Raw genomic sequence first — 17637 nt, forward strand, 5'->3', positions numbered from 1 at the left:
GAAGCTTGAAACAAGGTTTTAAAAATTCCCTTGCTTGCTTTTAACATCCATGAGGCCTTTGAAAGAGGGTAAGCAAAGAGAAAAGTGGTTTTGTTAAAGAAATTGGGTTTGAGTGCTCTGATGGTTTTCCACCCTTCTTTGCCTTTTTAATACCCAAGGGTTAAAAACACCCTTTGTATTTAACCTTTAATTTTCCCTTCCTTCCTTTAATTTCTTCCACAAATTGACCTAGCCCATGCTCTGATGTTATTAACATAGGAATCTTCTTCTAGGTTTGTGGAATCAATTTCTCGCGTATATGAATTAATCAACCGTTCAAACGTAAAGCAATTGCAGCAAATCCAACGTAAACCAAGCTTGAAAATAGCACATAAAATAACACATTAAAATACTTAGCTCTGCGTGACACTATCAATGGGTGCAATCTTCCCCCCTCATGTGTGTGGCCTATCCTTAAACATGAGTATTTTTGTGCTTTTCCATTTCAATAAAAATACAAAAAGTGTGCTTTACTTTGCAAGTCACTCTCTTTTGTCTAAAATAGAGAGTCTTATCAATATCAGTTACTTGAGGATAGGACCCCCTTGTCATCTTCTCTTCAAGTTGCACTTTTGATTGTATTAGATTGAGCTATCCTCTTAGGTGGAGAAGGTATACCATATAGTGTGTTGTTAACTACATTATCATCATTTTTGCATGTTTCAGAGGAAGCTCAGGAGCGAGAGGATCAAGCATAATTGAAAAACTAACTAGATCTCCATAATACAAGGAAAAAACGAAGTCATGGTGTTAGTGGCAAACCAAGGATAAAGTAAATATGGCTAGCCTCTATGTGCAGAAGGGTTAAACTACCTAGAAGGCATAGAGGATGATGAGGAAGAGCAAATCTTGAGGGAAAACCCAAACTTTCTCTCTCTATATTTGAGGTAGATGTGGAATGAATCATATTGAAATATGATCTCAAAGTCCTGATAGTTCTGCTGGAAGAGCTATGTGCTAAGGGAAAATAAGAGGAAGTAAATGAAGAAGTATCACAAGATAGTGAAAAATGGCAAGAGGAGTTAGTAAAGGACAACACCATTCTTACACTCAAATAGCTGAATGAAGAGGAAAAAAAGCATAATATCTAAGTGCAGGACAATGAGCTCACATTAATTAATATGGGTGGTGATGAGAGAGAACCTTGCATGGTGAGAGTAAGTGCCAAATTGGGCAAAGATATGAAAAAGGAACTACAGGAATTGCTAACCTCATATAAGGACGTGTATTCATGGAGCTAAATATGAAAAGAATTGACCCAAGCCTTTACTAGCACAAGATTAATATGAAGGATGACGTAATACCCATCAGAGAAGGCATATACAAGATGAACTCAAACTATGCACGACAAGTCGAGGAAATAGACAAGTTGATGAAGGTTGGATTCCTATATCCTATGGATAAAGCAGAATGGCTATCACCAATAGTCATCATTCCAAAGAAGTTTTGGAAGCTAAGAGCCTACATAGATTACAAGAAACCCAATGCAATAACAATTATTGATCCTCCTATCCCTTTCACACAGACTTCTTGTTGGGGATGTATTGGTAGGTAGGTCATGAGATATCCTCATTTTTGGATGGGTTCTATGTGGTATAATCAAGTCTGGATGGCCACAGAGGATAAAGAAAAAACAGCCTTCATAACTGAATGAGGAGCATTTTCTTCCAATGTGATCACATTTGGGCTAAAAAATGCACCACCAACTTTCTAACAATCAGCCCTGAGAAAACCATTGGAAGGTAGGGATGGTGTTAAAATACATCAAAGGTACCATTGGGTATGGCATCACTTACAACTTGGGCAATTCCTTGACTGGATTTGTGACTCAAATTGGGTAGGAAATTGTCATAGTAGGAAATCAGTTTCAAGTTATTGTTTTCTTATTGGGTATGGAATTACATCCTGGATCAGCCAACGAGAAGCAGCCTATAGTGGCACTTTCTTCTATAGAGGCTAAGAGTACAAGGCATCATGCTTTGGTTCATGTGAAGCAGACTGGTTGAGGAGGATCTTAGGAAACATGGGTGTTGCTCAAAAGGGAGCTACAATCTTGCTGAGCGACAATCAGAGTTGCATGGCGATAGAAAATCAAGGATACACTTTTCTCAGCTTGCGGGGAGTTTATACTTTATACTTCATAGTTTATAGTTTATAGTACATATATCATGTCGGTGGATACATGTAGTCATGGGAGGGCAGGGTCCGATGAGACCGTTCTACCTTATGAGGTACTATATGTGGGAGGAGTTCATACTTCATAGATACGAGGAGTTCATATTTCATAGTTTATAGTTCATAGAACATATATCGTGTCCGCAAATACATGTGGTTGTAGGTAGGGTTAGACGACCACCATATGAGGTACTATATATGGGAGGAGTTCATACTTCATAGTTTATAGTTCATAGTACATATATCGTGTTAGATGACCAACCTACCATATGAGGTCCTATATATGGGAGGAGTTGTGGAAATCCATAATCATTGAGATTCTATCTAGATCGCCATCAACTCTCCTTACTTGGAGCACACGGGTGGGTGAATGCCATCAGTTTGTAATCAAGTTTTTACAAGAAGTAATATTGTTTACTCTCCACTTCTTTCTACAATTCAGTGCTTTGTATTGTGTTGATCCAACTTCCTGCTACTACTGTGTATTCTTATAAGTGGGGCCCCGGTGATTTAGTCAAGGATATGCATTGAAACATTGGGTGCCCAAGGAACTTTACCATGAGTTTCATGATTGAACAAAAAGAATTAAAGTGGTAGGATATCATGAGTCAAGTGGGTACAGTGTTATCTCTCATGTTTATGCCTCATTTTTTACAATATTGTATGTGTCTAATAAATTTTCTTTGTTAGCCAATATATTATAACATCTGTGATTTTATTGTCATTTGACAATCATAAAATTGGATGCATTTGCAAACGTTGAGGGTGATTTTCTTGAAAGGTGGCCTCTATCACTCCCAAAAGAAACACACTCACAAAGACAAAAAGAAGAGAGCTCTTGATCCTAAACCAACTCAATGGAAGAACAAACTCGAGAGAACAAAAAAGGAAGCATCCATGTCATAAATACACAACCCATAAATGGAAATTGAGGCTTGAAACATATGGAATAGACTAAAGATTACTTATTAGTTCTCAAAGTACATGGAGAGAGAGAGAGAGAGTGGCTTAATCACACACGGATTTCACATGCCTAGGGTGATGTTGGCAAGAGCCACATGACGCGGTGAGCATAGAGAGGAAAACCAAAGACTTTGGTGAAGGTATGGGTGATGGGAAAAGAAGAGGCTAGCATGAGCTTGAGGACTAAGAGAAAAACTTATGCTTTGATGGTGATAGATGTCCCCTTTTATAGGTGGACAAGGACTACCTTAGCAAGGATTTAAGTGGTGTGAAAATGGTTCGATGAAGAGGTTGTAATTGGACTAGGTCTCAATTGCTGCTAGGTCCAAGATGGTGGAGAAAAATTCAAAAGATATGATTACAAATTTCTTTTGAGCCAAGATTTTCAAAGGCTATTTTAAATAGGTTTGGGGTGAAATCATTACAAAGTGGTGAATGTAATTGTGGGTAAGAGAACGAGTGAGGAAGAGGTTTGGGTAAACTGTCTAGAATTTTTGCAGTCCACTGTTTTGGCTGTAACTTTTTTTGTGTAGCTCGGATTGAGGAGCCCCCAAATTTTGAGTGGAAGATGGTCAAAATTTGAATTTAAAAATGTATACCCTGAAAAAAGTCCTTTTGGTGGATCTCCCATGTCTCTAACACTTTTTTTGCCAAGCCATCGTGGTGGGAAGAAAAAGTGTACATATATGTATATAATATCAAATGGAATCTTGAATTATTTAGGCATAATGCTCACCTTCTCTTCGGTGATGTAAGACGTGCACATGTGGAAAATTCCAATAAATGCCAAGTCTTTGGGCCCTCTGTGGATTATAATACTATCCCAATTCAAAATAATTTAAGCCATTATTCCCACCCTCCTTAACTTGGATTGCCAAACTTATTCTACTAGGCTTATTACTCACCTTATATGGTGAAATCTAAAAAAAATCCCACATGCCTTACATATGACCAAGATATATATATAAGAAAATAATAATAGAAAATTTCACATTTGGAATAGGCTATAGTTTTTAAATGTGAACAATGCTCATATAATTAAATAAATGCAAGATGGGGTCCAAGAAATGGTGAAGAAGAGTTACCTTGGATAAATCCTCAAAATGACAAGGTGCTCCCATGAAGATGATGAAAATGCGGTAGTGGTTAGAAATCTATTGTGATAGGTTGTGCATCTACTCTCAAGCCCTTTTTTAAAAATAAGAAAGTGAATGGATAAAGTAAATGAACTAGTGTATGTAATGTGTGAGGTTTTTAAACATTTTTTAAGAAGTATGTGGGTACAAATAGTGGTTTCAAATAAATATGGCTCATATTTAGCCCTTCCCCTTCATTAGAGGTATTCACCTCTAATGAATACCTCTAATAAATATGTGGGTACAAATAGTGGTTTCAAATAAATATGGCTCATATTTAGCCCTTCCCCTTCATTAGAGGTATTCATACCTCTAATGGTGAACTGAAAAGGTAGGCAAATGAGGAGGTATACTCTCCTGGATCAAAGGTGTTGAATTGATCCTCTTTCTGGTCATCTAGATCTTCCTCTTGCTGTTGTTTGCTGAATTAGAGAGGCTTCCAATGATGGCTCTACCCTCTGGAAATATGGCTTCAACCTCCAACCATTCACTCTAGTTTTGTGTACTTTTCCAGATAGATCTTGCAATCTATAACTACCATTGGCAAATTTTTGCTGGATAATGAAAGGACCCTCCCATCTTTGGAGAAATTTGGTGTCATACCTGTTATCCAATCTACTATCATACCTGAGGATGAGCATTCCCTTCTCCAAGCCTTTCTCTTTGAGTGCTTCATTAAACTTATCCCGCTTCTTGGTGGCCTACTGTGAATGTAGAAACTCATTGCTTCATCCCTGTCAAACTCAAGCCTTTGTAGATCCCAATAACCATTCCTCAAACCTCTCATGTGGCCCAACTTGGCTTTTCACCAAGACCCTAAGGCTTGGTATCTCCACTTCCAGAGGAAACAAGGCCTCTTGACCACCATAAACCAGGTGGAAGGGTGAGAAATTGGTGGCTGCTTTGAATGAGGTTCTGTAAGCCCATAGGGCTACAGTCAAGTGCTTGTCCCAATCCTTAGGTCAGCTCTCCACATGTTTAGTGATTATTTTGCATAGAAATCCATTGAATTTTTCTACTAATCCATTGCATTGAGGGTAATAAGGGCTAGAATACTTGTGTTTGATCTTCAAGCTATCCAAAAGCTCATGGAGAACATCTGCCTGAACCCTGGTCCCATGATATGACACCAACTCCAAGGGTGTTCCAAACTTGCAACAAATATTATCAAACGCAAACTTGCCCACTTCTTTGGCTATAATCCTCCAGTGCTGGTCGCTTTTGCCCACCTGGTCATGTAATCCACAGCCACAATAATGTAAACTTTGAGGTTTTTTCTTTAGGGGCCACCTTCTTCTCATGATAGCGGCAAGTCAGCACATCTACTAAACTGGCACGGGTGCTATCCTCCACCATAAAAGTATATTCAAATTCTTGCAGCTCCAAAATCCATTTTGCAATCTTTGGTGAGAGGTTCATATGCTGAACAACATAAGGAAATGTGTTTTCAACTGTTAGGATGATAAAAGGTTCTGGCAAAAGGTATGATCTGAACTTCCTTACTGCAAACATAAGAGCTAGCATCATTTGCTCCACTTCTGGGAAACCCCTCTCAGCTTCTGTCATCACTTTGCTGGCAAAGTAAACAGGGCACATATAGGTTGTATTTGGATCTTTCTGCATTAGAACTGCACCAACTGCATGAGAACCAACACTTGGGCGGCATAAATAGAACACCAAGTCCCACTGTGGTGGCATAATAACGGGTAGAGAACTGAGTATAACCTTGACTTCATTAAACACTTCTTCATATTCATTGTCCCAAGAAAATACATTCTTTTGAGTAAGTTGTTGTAAAGGTGACACTACTTGAGCAAGCAGATGAACGAATCCAGCCAAGTACCTCACCCTTTGGGAGAAAAGTAACTAGTTGTTTGGTGATTGATGTGGAGACGATAGAGCTAGGGGGTCCCTCACCTTTGATGGATCTGCCTCAATTCCTTGTGCAAAAATCATGTGGCCCAAAAGCAATACCTTGCTTTGAGCAATGTGACACTTCTCTGGATTCAATTGTCCGCCTTGAAATAATCTCTTCAAGCCCTCCTCCACCTTTGGCAATGTGAAACCCTGCTCTGCTGTATATGCAAAAATCATCAATAAACACCCTTATAGATGATCCAAAGAATGGCTGCAAAACATAGTTCATGAATCTTTGGAAAGTGGCAAGGGCATTAGTGAGGCCAAAAGGCATCACTCTGGAAGCAAAACCTGTAAGCAAAACATCCCCAAGGGGTGATGATAGTGGTCTTCATGTGGTCCTCTTCAGCTATCCTGATTTGAAAATAACCTGAATAACCATCACAAACTGTATACCTTTCATGACCACCTACCTCGTTTAGGATCTCATCTTGGAATGGTAGGGGAAAGTGATCCCTCTTTGTGGCTTTTATAATCAACACATATCCTCCACTTACCATTCTTTTTGGGAGTGACTACCACAAGGGACACCACTCAGAATTGTCCACGGGATAAATGAACCCTGCTTTTAAAAGTCTATTCACCTCTGTTAACAAAGCCTCTCTTTGTACTACCCCTAATCTTCTCAATTTTTGGACAACAGGCTTTGATTCTGTCTTCAATTCAATATGATGCTCAATTACCTCTACCCCGGTGATTTGAGAGTAATAAAAAATGAAAAGATTAGGATACCTCTTGAGCATGTCAAGGTAACTTTCTTCTTCTTCTGGTGTCAAATCTGCTACCAGCATTTGCCCTCAGCCTCTCCTCTATCCCTGTATTTGTTTGGTGTGATGTCCTTAGCTCCTCGTTGGCTTCCCTGTTCTGAAATACTAGGCCCATAACATCAAACAAACTTGTATCCTCAATGCTTGATGTTTCTTCCTTAGTCTTTGTGGTGGAGTACCCATTACTCTCTTCATCTACTGTGGTTTCATATCTCAAATCAATTTCCTTACCTTTGTTCTAGTCGTATGTGACCTTCTTGCTAGAGGACCCCTTCAACCCTTACCTTTGTTCTAGTCGTATGTGACCTTCTTGCTAGAGGACCCCTTCAACCCTTACCTTTATTCTAGTCGTATGTGACCTTCTTACTAGAGGACCCCTTCAACCCTTACCTTTATTCTAGTCGTATGTGACCTTCTTGCTAGAGGACCCCTTCAACCCTTCTGGATTTAAGACAAGCATTCATGTTCCCCATTTTTGATCTACATTCATGGCAATAAGCCATGGCCTCCCTAAAATGATTGGATATCCCTCCCCCTTGCTAGAGATAATATGCATGTCAACTTCCACTTCAATGGCGCAAACTGTGATTCTTACACCCTTAATGACTCCCAAACATTTTATTCTAGAGTTGTTGGCCAAGGTTACTTTAAAGGGAGATGGGGAATTAATCTCCAGATCTAACTTGTGCATAGTCCTCTCTAACATTACACACATCTGGGCTCCTCCATCAACATACACCCTTGACACCTTATGACCCTTAACCCAAGCATCTAAAACTGGGACAACATCTTTATGGGGGTTGCTTCTAATTAGATTCATGGGTCTCACATGCTTTTTCTTGGGGATTCTAGTGCTTGATAGCTTTTAGCCCACTGCTTTCTTAATAGAGGTGACATCTCTAATAGTTGTGGATAAGTAGTATTGGGTCTTTGTGAACTCAAATCAATGGAAAGGTTATAAGACTTGATTCCCTTACCAAGAGGAAAGTCCTCCATAGTGATCTTTCACTTGGACCTCTTGGCTTTCTTGGCTCACTTACTGCTCTCGCCTTCCTGCTTCTTTTGCTCCTTCATGGCCTCCTTTGAGTCTTCCATCTTGTCATCCATGTGCTGAGCTCTGGTTCTTTTTATTGCTGGCAGGGCCTCCAATTCCTCCATGGGTTCTTCAATTGAGCCTAATTCGAGCATATTGATCACTCGATTCTGGATGCCCCTTTCTTTGTATATACAACACGAATCGGTCGCAGGATCTAGATGTGGGAGATAGATGGCACACTGGCAATCTCAAGGCCTATCACAACGCTTCCTTTCAAATTTCTGAAAGAGGATTTAGGATAGCTTTCAGCCGAGGAAGATCACTCTCTTCATTTGGCTAACAGCACACAGGAGTCTAGTGGTTGGTGCTGGCAGTCGGAGGTCGGTCAATAGCTTGCCCGAGGTGCATTGCCCGAGGTGCAGCTATCCCTAGAAGTCTCAGCGACATTGCCTTTGGGATTCCGGAAGGCTCAGTAGACCGGCTTCCATAGGTTGCTACCAGCATGCGTAGGTAGGTAGCTACCGGCATACGTGTTGCTACGGCATGCATTGGTTGCTACCGACATGTGTAGAAAGCTACCGGCATGCATAGGAAGATACCAACATGCGTAGGTTGCTACCGGCATATGCATAAGAAGGTATCAGCATGCATAGGTAGCTACCGGCATGCATAGAGGATGGAGCATGGGAAAATAAACAAACCCTGAACTTACAAACCTTATAACATGTTTGGTGGTGGTGGTTGTGGTTGTGGCACTAGTGTGGAATAGGTGGAATGGTTGCAGGTAGTTGGGGTGGGGGCATATCACTTGGGAGTGGTTGAGCGGGCCTTTGGACTGGGAACATCCCCCCTCGAGGTCTCCTTGGGTACGGGCAGTTATACATCCCATGACATAACTCATTTCAGTTGTAGCAAATTAACTCTTGTGCTTGTCTCCTAGGTCCCCTTCCATCCTCTCGTGGTGCTTGTCTCCTAGGTCCCCTTCCATCCTCTCGTGGTGCTTGTGCTCTAGGATTTTGCATTAAATTTAGATTTAGACTCTCTAGTTGTTGACTTATCCTTTGGAGAAGCTCTTGTTGTGTAGCCTCAACTTCTCCTGATGGTGCCATCCCTAAGACTGTAGATGCCCCTAGTGCCAAATGAGCAAAAGGATCCACGTGAGTGCCCTCCTCTCTTCTTCCCATGTCCAATTCTACCTTAGGTCTAAGTGATTGGAATCTCAACTTTCTATCTTTCTCTCTAGCCACTCTTAGTGCCTCTTCAAAGTTGATTGGAAATTTACACTCTACCTTTTCTCTCAAGGGTGGGAAAAGACCAGCTACAAACCTATCTCTCTTAAGAAAATTTGGGGCTGCCTCACCTCGAGATAAAGAGTTGATCCACCTGGTCCAAAGATCTTGGAACTTAGCCTCGTACTTTTGAAAGTCTTGCAAAGATCCTTGTTGATGTAGTAGTAGTTGTTGTCATAATCCTTCAGGGGTTTCACCTCTTCCATATTTGTTGATGAAGGCCTCTTGAAGTTCCTCCCATCCATCTTTGGTAGCTTGCGGCCGGCAGGGTACCATACCATGTCTTGGCTTCCTCCTTTAGGACAAGAGGGAAGGCCTTGATTTTTTTGGCCTCAGTGTCTCGCCCAGAAACGAGATGGGCCATCTCTAGATTATCCAAAAACTCCATGGCATCTTCGTTTGCTCTCCCATGGAAGATGGGAAAAGAAGTAGCCATTTGGAAAAAAATTCAAGAAGATGAGGGCTCAAGAAAATAAAGGAAGAAAATTGCTATAGAGCTTAGGAATATTAGGACATCAAAACAAATATAAATACATCAAATGTGAGCTCATAATTAAGAAGGGGTAAAATGAATGGTTCTTGGGAGGCATTGATCTATACTAGCCGCTCAGCCCCGAAGAGCAATGCAAGGCGTTGTTGGAAATGAGCTTTGTGGCTTAGAACCATATGAATTGACAAGGCTGGAATAGGTTGATAAGGATGATTTGGCCTAATTGGCAAATTAGGGCGGTTCATCCTCTTAAGACAAACCTACGTGACAGGAAAATTGTAAACTGAAGGGGTTTGGAGAATAATCCTCATTGGGGGCACAAATTTATGAGGGTGATTTTCTTGAAAGGTGGCCTCTATTACCTCCAAAAACAAACACACTCACAAAGACAAAAAAGAAGAGAGCTCTTGATCCTAAACCAGCTCAATGGAAGAACAAAAAAGGAAGCATCCATGTCATAAATACACAACCCATTAATGGAAACTGAGGCTTGAAACATATGGAATAGACCAAAGATTACTTATTAGTTCTCAAAGTACATGGAGAGAGAGATAGTGGCTTAATCACACATGGATTTCACACACCTAGGGTGATGTTGGCAAGAGCCACATGATGCGGTGAGCATAGAGAGGAAAACCAAAGACTTTGGTGAAGGTATGGGTGATGGGGAAAGAAGAGGCTAGCATGAGCTTGAGGACTAAGAGAAAAACTTATGCTTTGATGGTGATATAGGTGGAGAGGGACTCCCTTAGCAAGGATTTAAGTGGTGTGAAAATGGTTCGATGAAGAGGTTGTAATTGGACCAGGTCTCAACTGCTGCTAGGTCCAAGATGGTGGAGAAAAATTCAAAAGATATGATTACAAATTTCTTTTGAGCCAAGATTTTCAAAGGCTATTTTAAATAGGTTTGGGGTGAAATCATTACAAAGTGGTGAATGTAATTGTGGGTAAGAGAATGAGTGAGGAAGAGGTTTGGGTAAACTGTCGAAAATTTTTGCAGTCCACTGTTTTGGGGGGGATTTTTTTTTGCGAGCTTTTTTTGCCGAGCTTTTTGGAGCAATGAACAAGGAGTCCGAGCTTTGCAAAGGACCATGAACTTACTATGAGCTTTGTAAAGGACCAAGAACTTACTTACATATAAATAACAAGCTTTGAAAGATCAACAATATAAATTTCAATCTTTTGATCCACATCATACTTATTGATATAATTACATATATTCATATATGTAACTAAATTCATGCACCTCATACATATACACATACAAAATATACATATACATACATACATGCAAGAGCTACCTACATACATACTAACATATATACATACATACATACATACATACTTTCTTACTTACTTAAATATAAAAACAATCCTTTAAAGATAAAAAATATATATATCGATCTGTAAAGTTCCAAACCATGAAAATCTCGATTACAAAGTCTTTGATCCACATCATACTTATTGATATAATTATATATATACATATATCTACCTAAATTCATACACCTCATACATATACATATACATACATACATATATACAAGAGCCACCTACGCAGCACTAACATATATACATACATTGCATACATACATACTTTCTTACTTACTTAAATATAAAACACAATCTTTTAAAGATCAAAAATGTATATATCGATCTTTAAACTTCCAAACCATGACAATCTCGAATACAAAGTCTTTTGATCCACAAATTATAGCATTCTAATTATAGCATTCTTCTACATGTCATCCCGACCTAATGAGAAATCTCCCAGACATGCTTTGGCTACCTCCATGTCATTCTCTATCCCCATATAGTGCCTTTTTAACTCTTGGCATGCACGTCCCAAGCCTCCACATCCCGCAAAAACGTCCAAGACACTATCTCCTTCACTTGAGAAGGTCTCCACTAGCCACCTACAATGAAATACAATCATAAACGTGCATCTAAGTATTTTGAAAAAGTAGCTATGAAAATGACCAGAATGAAAATTATCTCACCTAAAGAACATAGGAGATCTTTCTGCACCACCTCGAATGTAGCGCTCCAAGACCATTGTGCGTTGGAATGGATGCTTCTTATTCTTCTCAAAAATGAAATTTCGTTGAGCATTGAATAACTTCTTTGAAACATTTTGCCCAGCCTCACGATCAATAATAGGGACATGGCAATTTACTCGATAGAACATACTAAGCGCCAATGTATCCACCTACCATAACGAGAAAACATTATGTTTGGATATCCATACCACATAACATGTATACACAAAGGGAAATATTTCAGAGATTATGACTTACCCGTTCTCCATTGTCATACAAATAACTTGATTCCACATGAACAGACATTGTTCGATGCATGACCAATCCAACTTTCTTTCCCATGGAATATATTTTAGGAAGTTGATCCATTAGACTCAAACACACAAACCAACCCTCATCAGCCACAAACAAACCAACAAAACTGAGTGTGGCACGTATCAATGATGAAGAAACTTGATTCCATGAGGGACACCCATCTGTATCTACATCAACAACCTGTAAACCTGTAGGAAAGTCAGCCCATACGAGGCGAGCCACTGTATCTGAGGGAGCACCTCTATGAGATAGAGCCTTGGGAATCTTCATCAAGAATTCTTCCACACTACATAAAAGATTTATGATGTTTGGTTTTGGTAAGTACAACTTGGAAAACTAATTATATGGTGAAATTATTCTTTTTACCTATCTGAGCCCTCCGAAAGAGTGTGGATGTCTACCAGCAATATGTGTGAAAAACATCTCTCACCTGCAAGTAAACAAGACAAAAAATGAGATGCATTTCGAAAGCACACACTTCTCAAAATAAATTTGCAATGGAAAGTACTCTTACTAGTCATGTCCATGATGTCACGTTGTCCTGACACCTCCCCCTCTTGAAGATGCTCTGGAGGGTCTCTCTCTTGATCTTCATTTGTGGGGTCTCCCTCTTGAACATCATGCATAATGTCAAGACGTCTCTTTGTTCGCCTCTCACGTTGCACTTGAGATGATGTAGATGTATGCTCTTGGTGTGATTGTGGCACTCGTGACAGTGGTGTGGATGGTTTTGGGGCCACGCGCGAGGATCCAACTACTGGAGACTGGGTCAAGATTGTTGGCTGTGGGGAAGGTATTCTAGAGTCTTCTTGAGTTGGGGGCTCTCTTTCAAGCTCAGATTGGCAATTCTTAAATTCTTCAAGAAATAGATCAAGATAATTAGTAAAAAGGTAAAAATCCCCATACCTTTTTGTATATGTATATGTACGTAGATGTATATGTATCTATGTATATGTATATGTACATGTATGTGTATGTGTATATGCATATGTATATGTATATGTATATGTATGTAGGTATGTATCTATGTATATGTATAGGTATGTATATGTATGTAGGCATGTGTCTATGTATATGTATGTGTATGTATATGTATGTAGGTATATGTATCTATTTATATGTATATGTATGTAGGTATGTATATATCAAAACTTAACAATGTTTCTTTAAAATCTAACATGCCAAATCTTAAATGTAACATGAACTTTGTATGTATGTAGGAATTTAGTGTATGTATGTAGGTATGTATTTATGTATGCATATGTATATATACATATGTATATACATATGTATTTGTATATGTATATATCTGTATGTATATGTATCTGATATGTATATGCATATGGATAGTTTACATATGTATAGGTAGGAAGGTTTACATAAACATATACATTTACATTTACATGCATATAATTCAGTAGAAAGCAAAAAAGTACCTTTTTCTAGGAGCTCCTCACTTGGAGGCACATGATTTAGAGGATAGTCCAACCACCAAGGACATCTCTTAAATTCCCAATCAGAAACCCCTCTCTCAACCCATTCCTTCGGGTACATTATTTCCGAGGAATTTGGATCTACCCATTCTTTGATTGCTTCCGTCTCTTCGTCCATTAGACCTTGGCCAATGAGTAGCTGCACCCACCTACATGTCCAAAATAAAACAAACAGTACTAAAATATTTTTTTAAAAGCGTATATGTATTTTCTACAAAAATGTAATGGCATTAGAAGATATATACCTATAGACAACCCTCTTTGCGGCATTCTCCACCTCAGGTTGCTTTTGGCCTTCCTTTACTTTTCCAATCTTTGCCCACACCTCATGGAAGGCCCATGGTATGTGTTTCGATCGCTCCTCTTGCACCCATTGCATAAATGGTGGGATGTAGACAACATCATCATATACCAATAAACCCTCCAAAATAGAGTCTGCCTCCCCTATTAGCTCTTCCCAATACAACTCTTTCTTCATATGCAGCAACGTCTTTTTGTTATCCCCAAACATCTCTGAAATTACCTTGTCCTTTGCCCTCCTGGTCATAAGCATTTGAAGCAATTCCGTCTTCCTATTTCAGCATCATACCAAAACCATAAGAGATTAGATATTAAGGTTAGTTTATGTTAAGGGAGGTTTATTGACATGTGACATACCTTTGAGTTGAAATCCGAGATATGGCGACTGTGTAGAGCTTTTCTTTGGTCAGAGCAACCAATCCCTTCTTGGACCAATCATAGTTATATACGAGTTGAAAGAATGCATCACCATTGGATGGGTTTGCAATTATGAGCATCTTGTACGCTCTATCTCGAAATGTTTTCTCTACACCACGTCTGGCTTTCTCACATTTTGTCTCATATTCTTGCAACCCCATGGCATGTCTATCAATGCATGATATAGCTTGCTTCACCGCATTTTCAAACGGTGTCTACGTATAACGAAAAGGACTCATTATCACTCACACGATTAAAAAACATTGATAATCCGTTTATTAATAAAAGATGGGAAATGCAAACACTACCTTCCACACAAGCTGTGCCAAGATTGTAGCTGGAGCATTGTACCATTGCTCTCCACTTCGTCGCTCCAAACTAAGCTCCATTAAAGCCCACCTCCTTACGTCTTCACCAAGGTAGTCCAATATGGATGATTTGTCCGCCATTCCAAATCGTTGAAACATGAAGATCTCATGTGACAATGTGGGTGTAACACTAGTGCGCACCAATCTGTGTTGTAAAGAGTCACAATGAGCTAAGAACTTAACTATGACTTCACAATGTCCATAATTAAGTAGAGAGAGATCACTTACTCATTTTGAGATCACAAAGCCAATAGCAATTCTCCTTCTTGCTTCTTGTCCACAACCAAAAATTGACATTTGACCCGGACATGGCGTGATGGGCTATGAGACCAAGCTAGAGAAAGCAAAATAAAGATATTACAATATATTACTTTTAATGTTGCATAAAATCACTCTATGACATTCAAAAGAACATACCTTTGCGCACTCAAGACATCCATGCCTTCACACGATGATTGCCATCCCATACAAGAAACTTCTTACCACTGAGATCCTCCCACTCAGTTCCTCTGATTTCATCCTCAAATCTGTCATGTTGTACCACCCAGTTTAGTCCCCATTCTTGCAAGTCTATTTGTGTGACCGCGAAATACATAGAGCTTCCTGGACATGTAAGTGAAACTAAAAAAGGAGGAGATGCTTCGACATAACCATGGTAGTCAAAGAATCACGAAACACCTCAAGTTGGGTAGAAACTGTACGGATGGATTCATTTGGAATCAGCCTGCATAAAGGGACCAATGGGGTAGAGGAATTGCGTTGCACAAAAAACTTAGTGAATACATCACCAAGCAATCCCAATTCAATAGATTTTCCAAGAAGCCTTCTATGGGTCTCCCCTTGACCAGTACTAGATTCAGGAATCTCCGTGTGAGTTGGAGGAGGTGAGCTCATTTCGTTCTCCAACACAAGCACTTCTTCCTCATGACCAAGAGAATTATGCGCTTCTGTTTCCTCTCTAACAGGAGATACATGTGAGGACAAAGGTGTCCGTGATTGGGCTTCCTCGCTAAGAGTCAAACAAACACGCCCAGATCTTAGTGAGTATCCCCTGTTGTCTGTAAGACACACACACCAAGCCCAAGTAAGCATATCTAAAACAATAAAACACAATCTCAATAGAATCTTGGCTATTCACATCATATACCTTTCTTAGTCTTTGCCTGTTGTTTTCCTGCTTTTCTTGGAGCCATCTTCCTTTCTTTTGCCCTGAATATGAGTAGCAAAAAGTTTGAGCTGAATCACACATAAACCCTACTTCATGTATATAGGAAAACATCAACCTCACACACAAACATCTCCTACTAGTGTGTGTGTGTGTGGGGAGAGAGAGAATAGCATAGACATGAAGTGAAGCCACGGCTCTTCTGGTTAGAGTGCACATTTTTGAGGAGAAACCAATAAACCTGAGCTTCCTAGCTTAATACAAGAGCCATTGAAGGAGCTAATATATATTGGCTGTTCATGGTGGCAGTGATGCAAACCCATTGCAGTGTTTCATCCGAGAGGACCATGATATAAGCGTAGAAGGACGTGCAGGTACAAGAACCATTATGCAAGCCTTACTACTGAGAAATGCACCCGAACTCGTCTGCCCATTTCTTCGTCATCATCATTACGATGATCCATAGCCAAATGTGAGCTCAAATTCATTGTGCCATATGTTCAAGCAATGTGTACAAGAAATGCACCATTCAAATGGGACTTACACGACTCTCTGTTGTGTGAGCTTGTGCTTTAAAGTTTCCTATTCCTATTGGGAGAAGTAAAGGTAAGCCTAATGTATCTAATATTTGAATGGGAGTAAAGGTGCTAAGCCTAAGGACGTAAAGGTAAGCCTAAGGTATCTAACATTTCAATGAACGTAAAGGTAAGCCTAAGGTATCTAACATTTGAATGGGAGTTAAAAAATTCTATGTTGTGTATAAATTCACATGACCTCTATGCTATGTATATATTATATGGCTAAAGGTTGTGGTAGAACTAAAGTACTTAATGTTTATAGGAAAAGGTAAACATAAGGTACCTAACATTTAGGTTCCTTTAGGTGCCCACCCACCCACCTCCCCTCTCCTATGTACATCTTGATGCTTCCACCTCCCCTCTCCTATGTACATCTTGATGCTTCCACCCCAAGCAATGTGTGCCCTCTTTTTCTAGAGCGCCAACGCACAATATTGTGCCCCAATAGTCCCTACACCTGCATTCGAGAGAGCAACATTCCAAATGCAAGAGATAAGGAGAGTTCTCAACCATTGTTACCCGCGTACGCTAGAGATAAGGAGAGATACCCGCCTACGCTAGAGATAAGGAATACGCTAGAGATACGTTAGAGATAAAGGAAAAATATCAATGTTTTCGGAATACGCTAGAGATAAAGAAAATATCACTGGAAAAAATTGTTGCTCGAATTCTGCAGAGAACCTTCCAAACGCATGGGTAAGCGAAACCTTCCAAATGCAATGGTCGCTCGTGCATTTTCACCCCCCCTGCAGAGCCGGGGGGGTGGAAATGCACGAGCATGGCTTATTAAGGTCGTCTTCTCCAGCTATTAACGTCGTCTTCTCCAGCTGTTTCTCAAACTCTGCCTCCTCAACAAAACGTCCAGCGACGCCTGTGTCTTCGCCTCCACCTCCTGCACCACCTCCACCTACTCAAACGCCACCGGCTCAACCTCTACATTTGCTCATACACGCCTCCATCGCCTCTCCTCCAGCATGTCCACTCCCCCGGCAGAGCCTGGGGAGGCGTTGCGGCCAGCGCTGCCCCCGTCTCCTCACAAAAGACCTTCTCAACATCGTCTCCGCCTATGCCACAAACTGGACGTCCTCAACACCGTCACCGCCTACGAAAGCTACAACGTACACCTCCAACGAAGCCGCTGCCGGCGCAC

The 17637-nt window shown here is 40.2% G+C and overlaps 2 protein-coding genes across 2 annotated transcripts; both read right to left on the reverse strand.

Moving 5' to 3' along the window:
* Positions 1 to 11456: 11456 nt before the first annotated feature.
* Positions 11457 to 12110, reverse strand: LOC147610759 (uncharacterized). Its single transcript, XM_086785845.1, has 2 exons — positions 11813 to 12110; positions 11457 to 11728 (listed from the first exon to the last, which is right to left on the reverse strand). The coding sequence occupies exons 1-2, from the start codon at positions 11998 to 12000 to the stop codon at positions 11551 to 11553; spliced, it is 366 nt and encodes a 121-aa protein (XP_086641971.1). The 5' UTR covers positions 12001 to 12110; the 3' UTR covers positions 11457 to 11550.
* A 109-nt stretch (positions 12111 to 12219) lies between these two features.
* LOC147610760 (uncharacterized) lies at positions 12220 to 14206 on the reverse strand. The gene is made up of 6 exons (XM_086785094.1): positions 13905 to 14206; positions 13603 to 13808; positions 12681 to 13022; positions 12533 to 12596; positions 12274 to 12452; positions 12220 to 12224 (listed from the first exon to the last, which is right to left on the reverse strand). Exons 1-6 carry the CDS (start codon positions 14204 to 14206, stop codon positions 12220 to 12222), a joined length of 1098 nt encoding a protein of 365 aa, XP_086641220.1.
* Between the last annotated feature and the right edge of the window lie 3431 nt (positions 14207 to 17637).

The sequence above is a fragment of the Cibotium barometz genome, chromosome 48, assembly GCF_041138505.1.
Source record: "Cibotium barometz isolate CiBa-2024 chromosome 48, ASM4113850v1, whole genome shotgun sequence".
In the NCBI taxonomy this organism is placed as follows: domain Eukaryota; kingdom Viridiplantae; phylum Streptophyta; class Polypodiopsida; order Cyatheales; family Cibotiaceae; genus Cibotium; species Cibotium barometz.

Coding starts and splice junctions, on each gene's coding strand:
- LOC147610760 (XM_086785094.1), bottom strand. CDS start 14,206: ATGACCAGGAGGGCAAAGGACAAGGTAATTTCAGAGATGTTTGGGGAT. Junction 13,809..13,904: donor GCAAAGAGGGTTGTCTATAG/GTATATATCTTC, acceptor TTGGACATGTAG/GTGGGTGCAGCTACTCATTG. Junction 12,597..12,680: donor TGACATCATGGACATGACTA/GTAAGAGTACTT, acceptor GTTTACTTGCAG/GTGAGAGATGTTTTTCACAC.
- LOC147610759 (XM_086785845.1), bottom strand. CDS start 12,000: ATGTTCTATCGAGTAAATTGCCATGTCCCTATTATTGATCGTGAGGCT. Junction 11,729..11,812: donor AGATCTCCTATGTTCTTTAG/GTGAGATAATTT, acceptor ATTTCATTGTAG/GTGGCTAGTGGAGACCTTCT.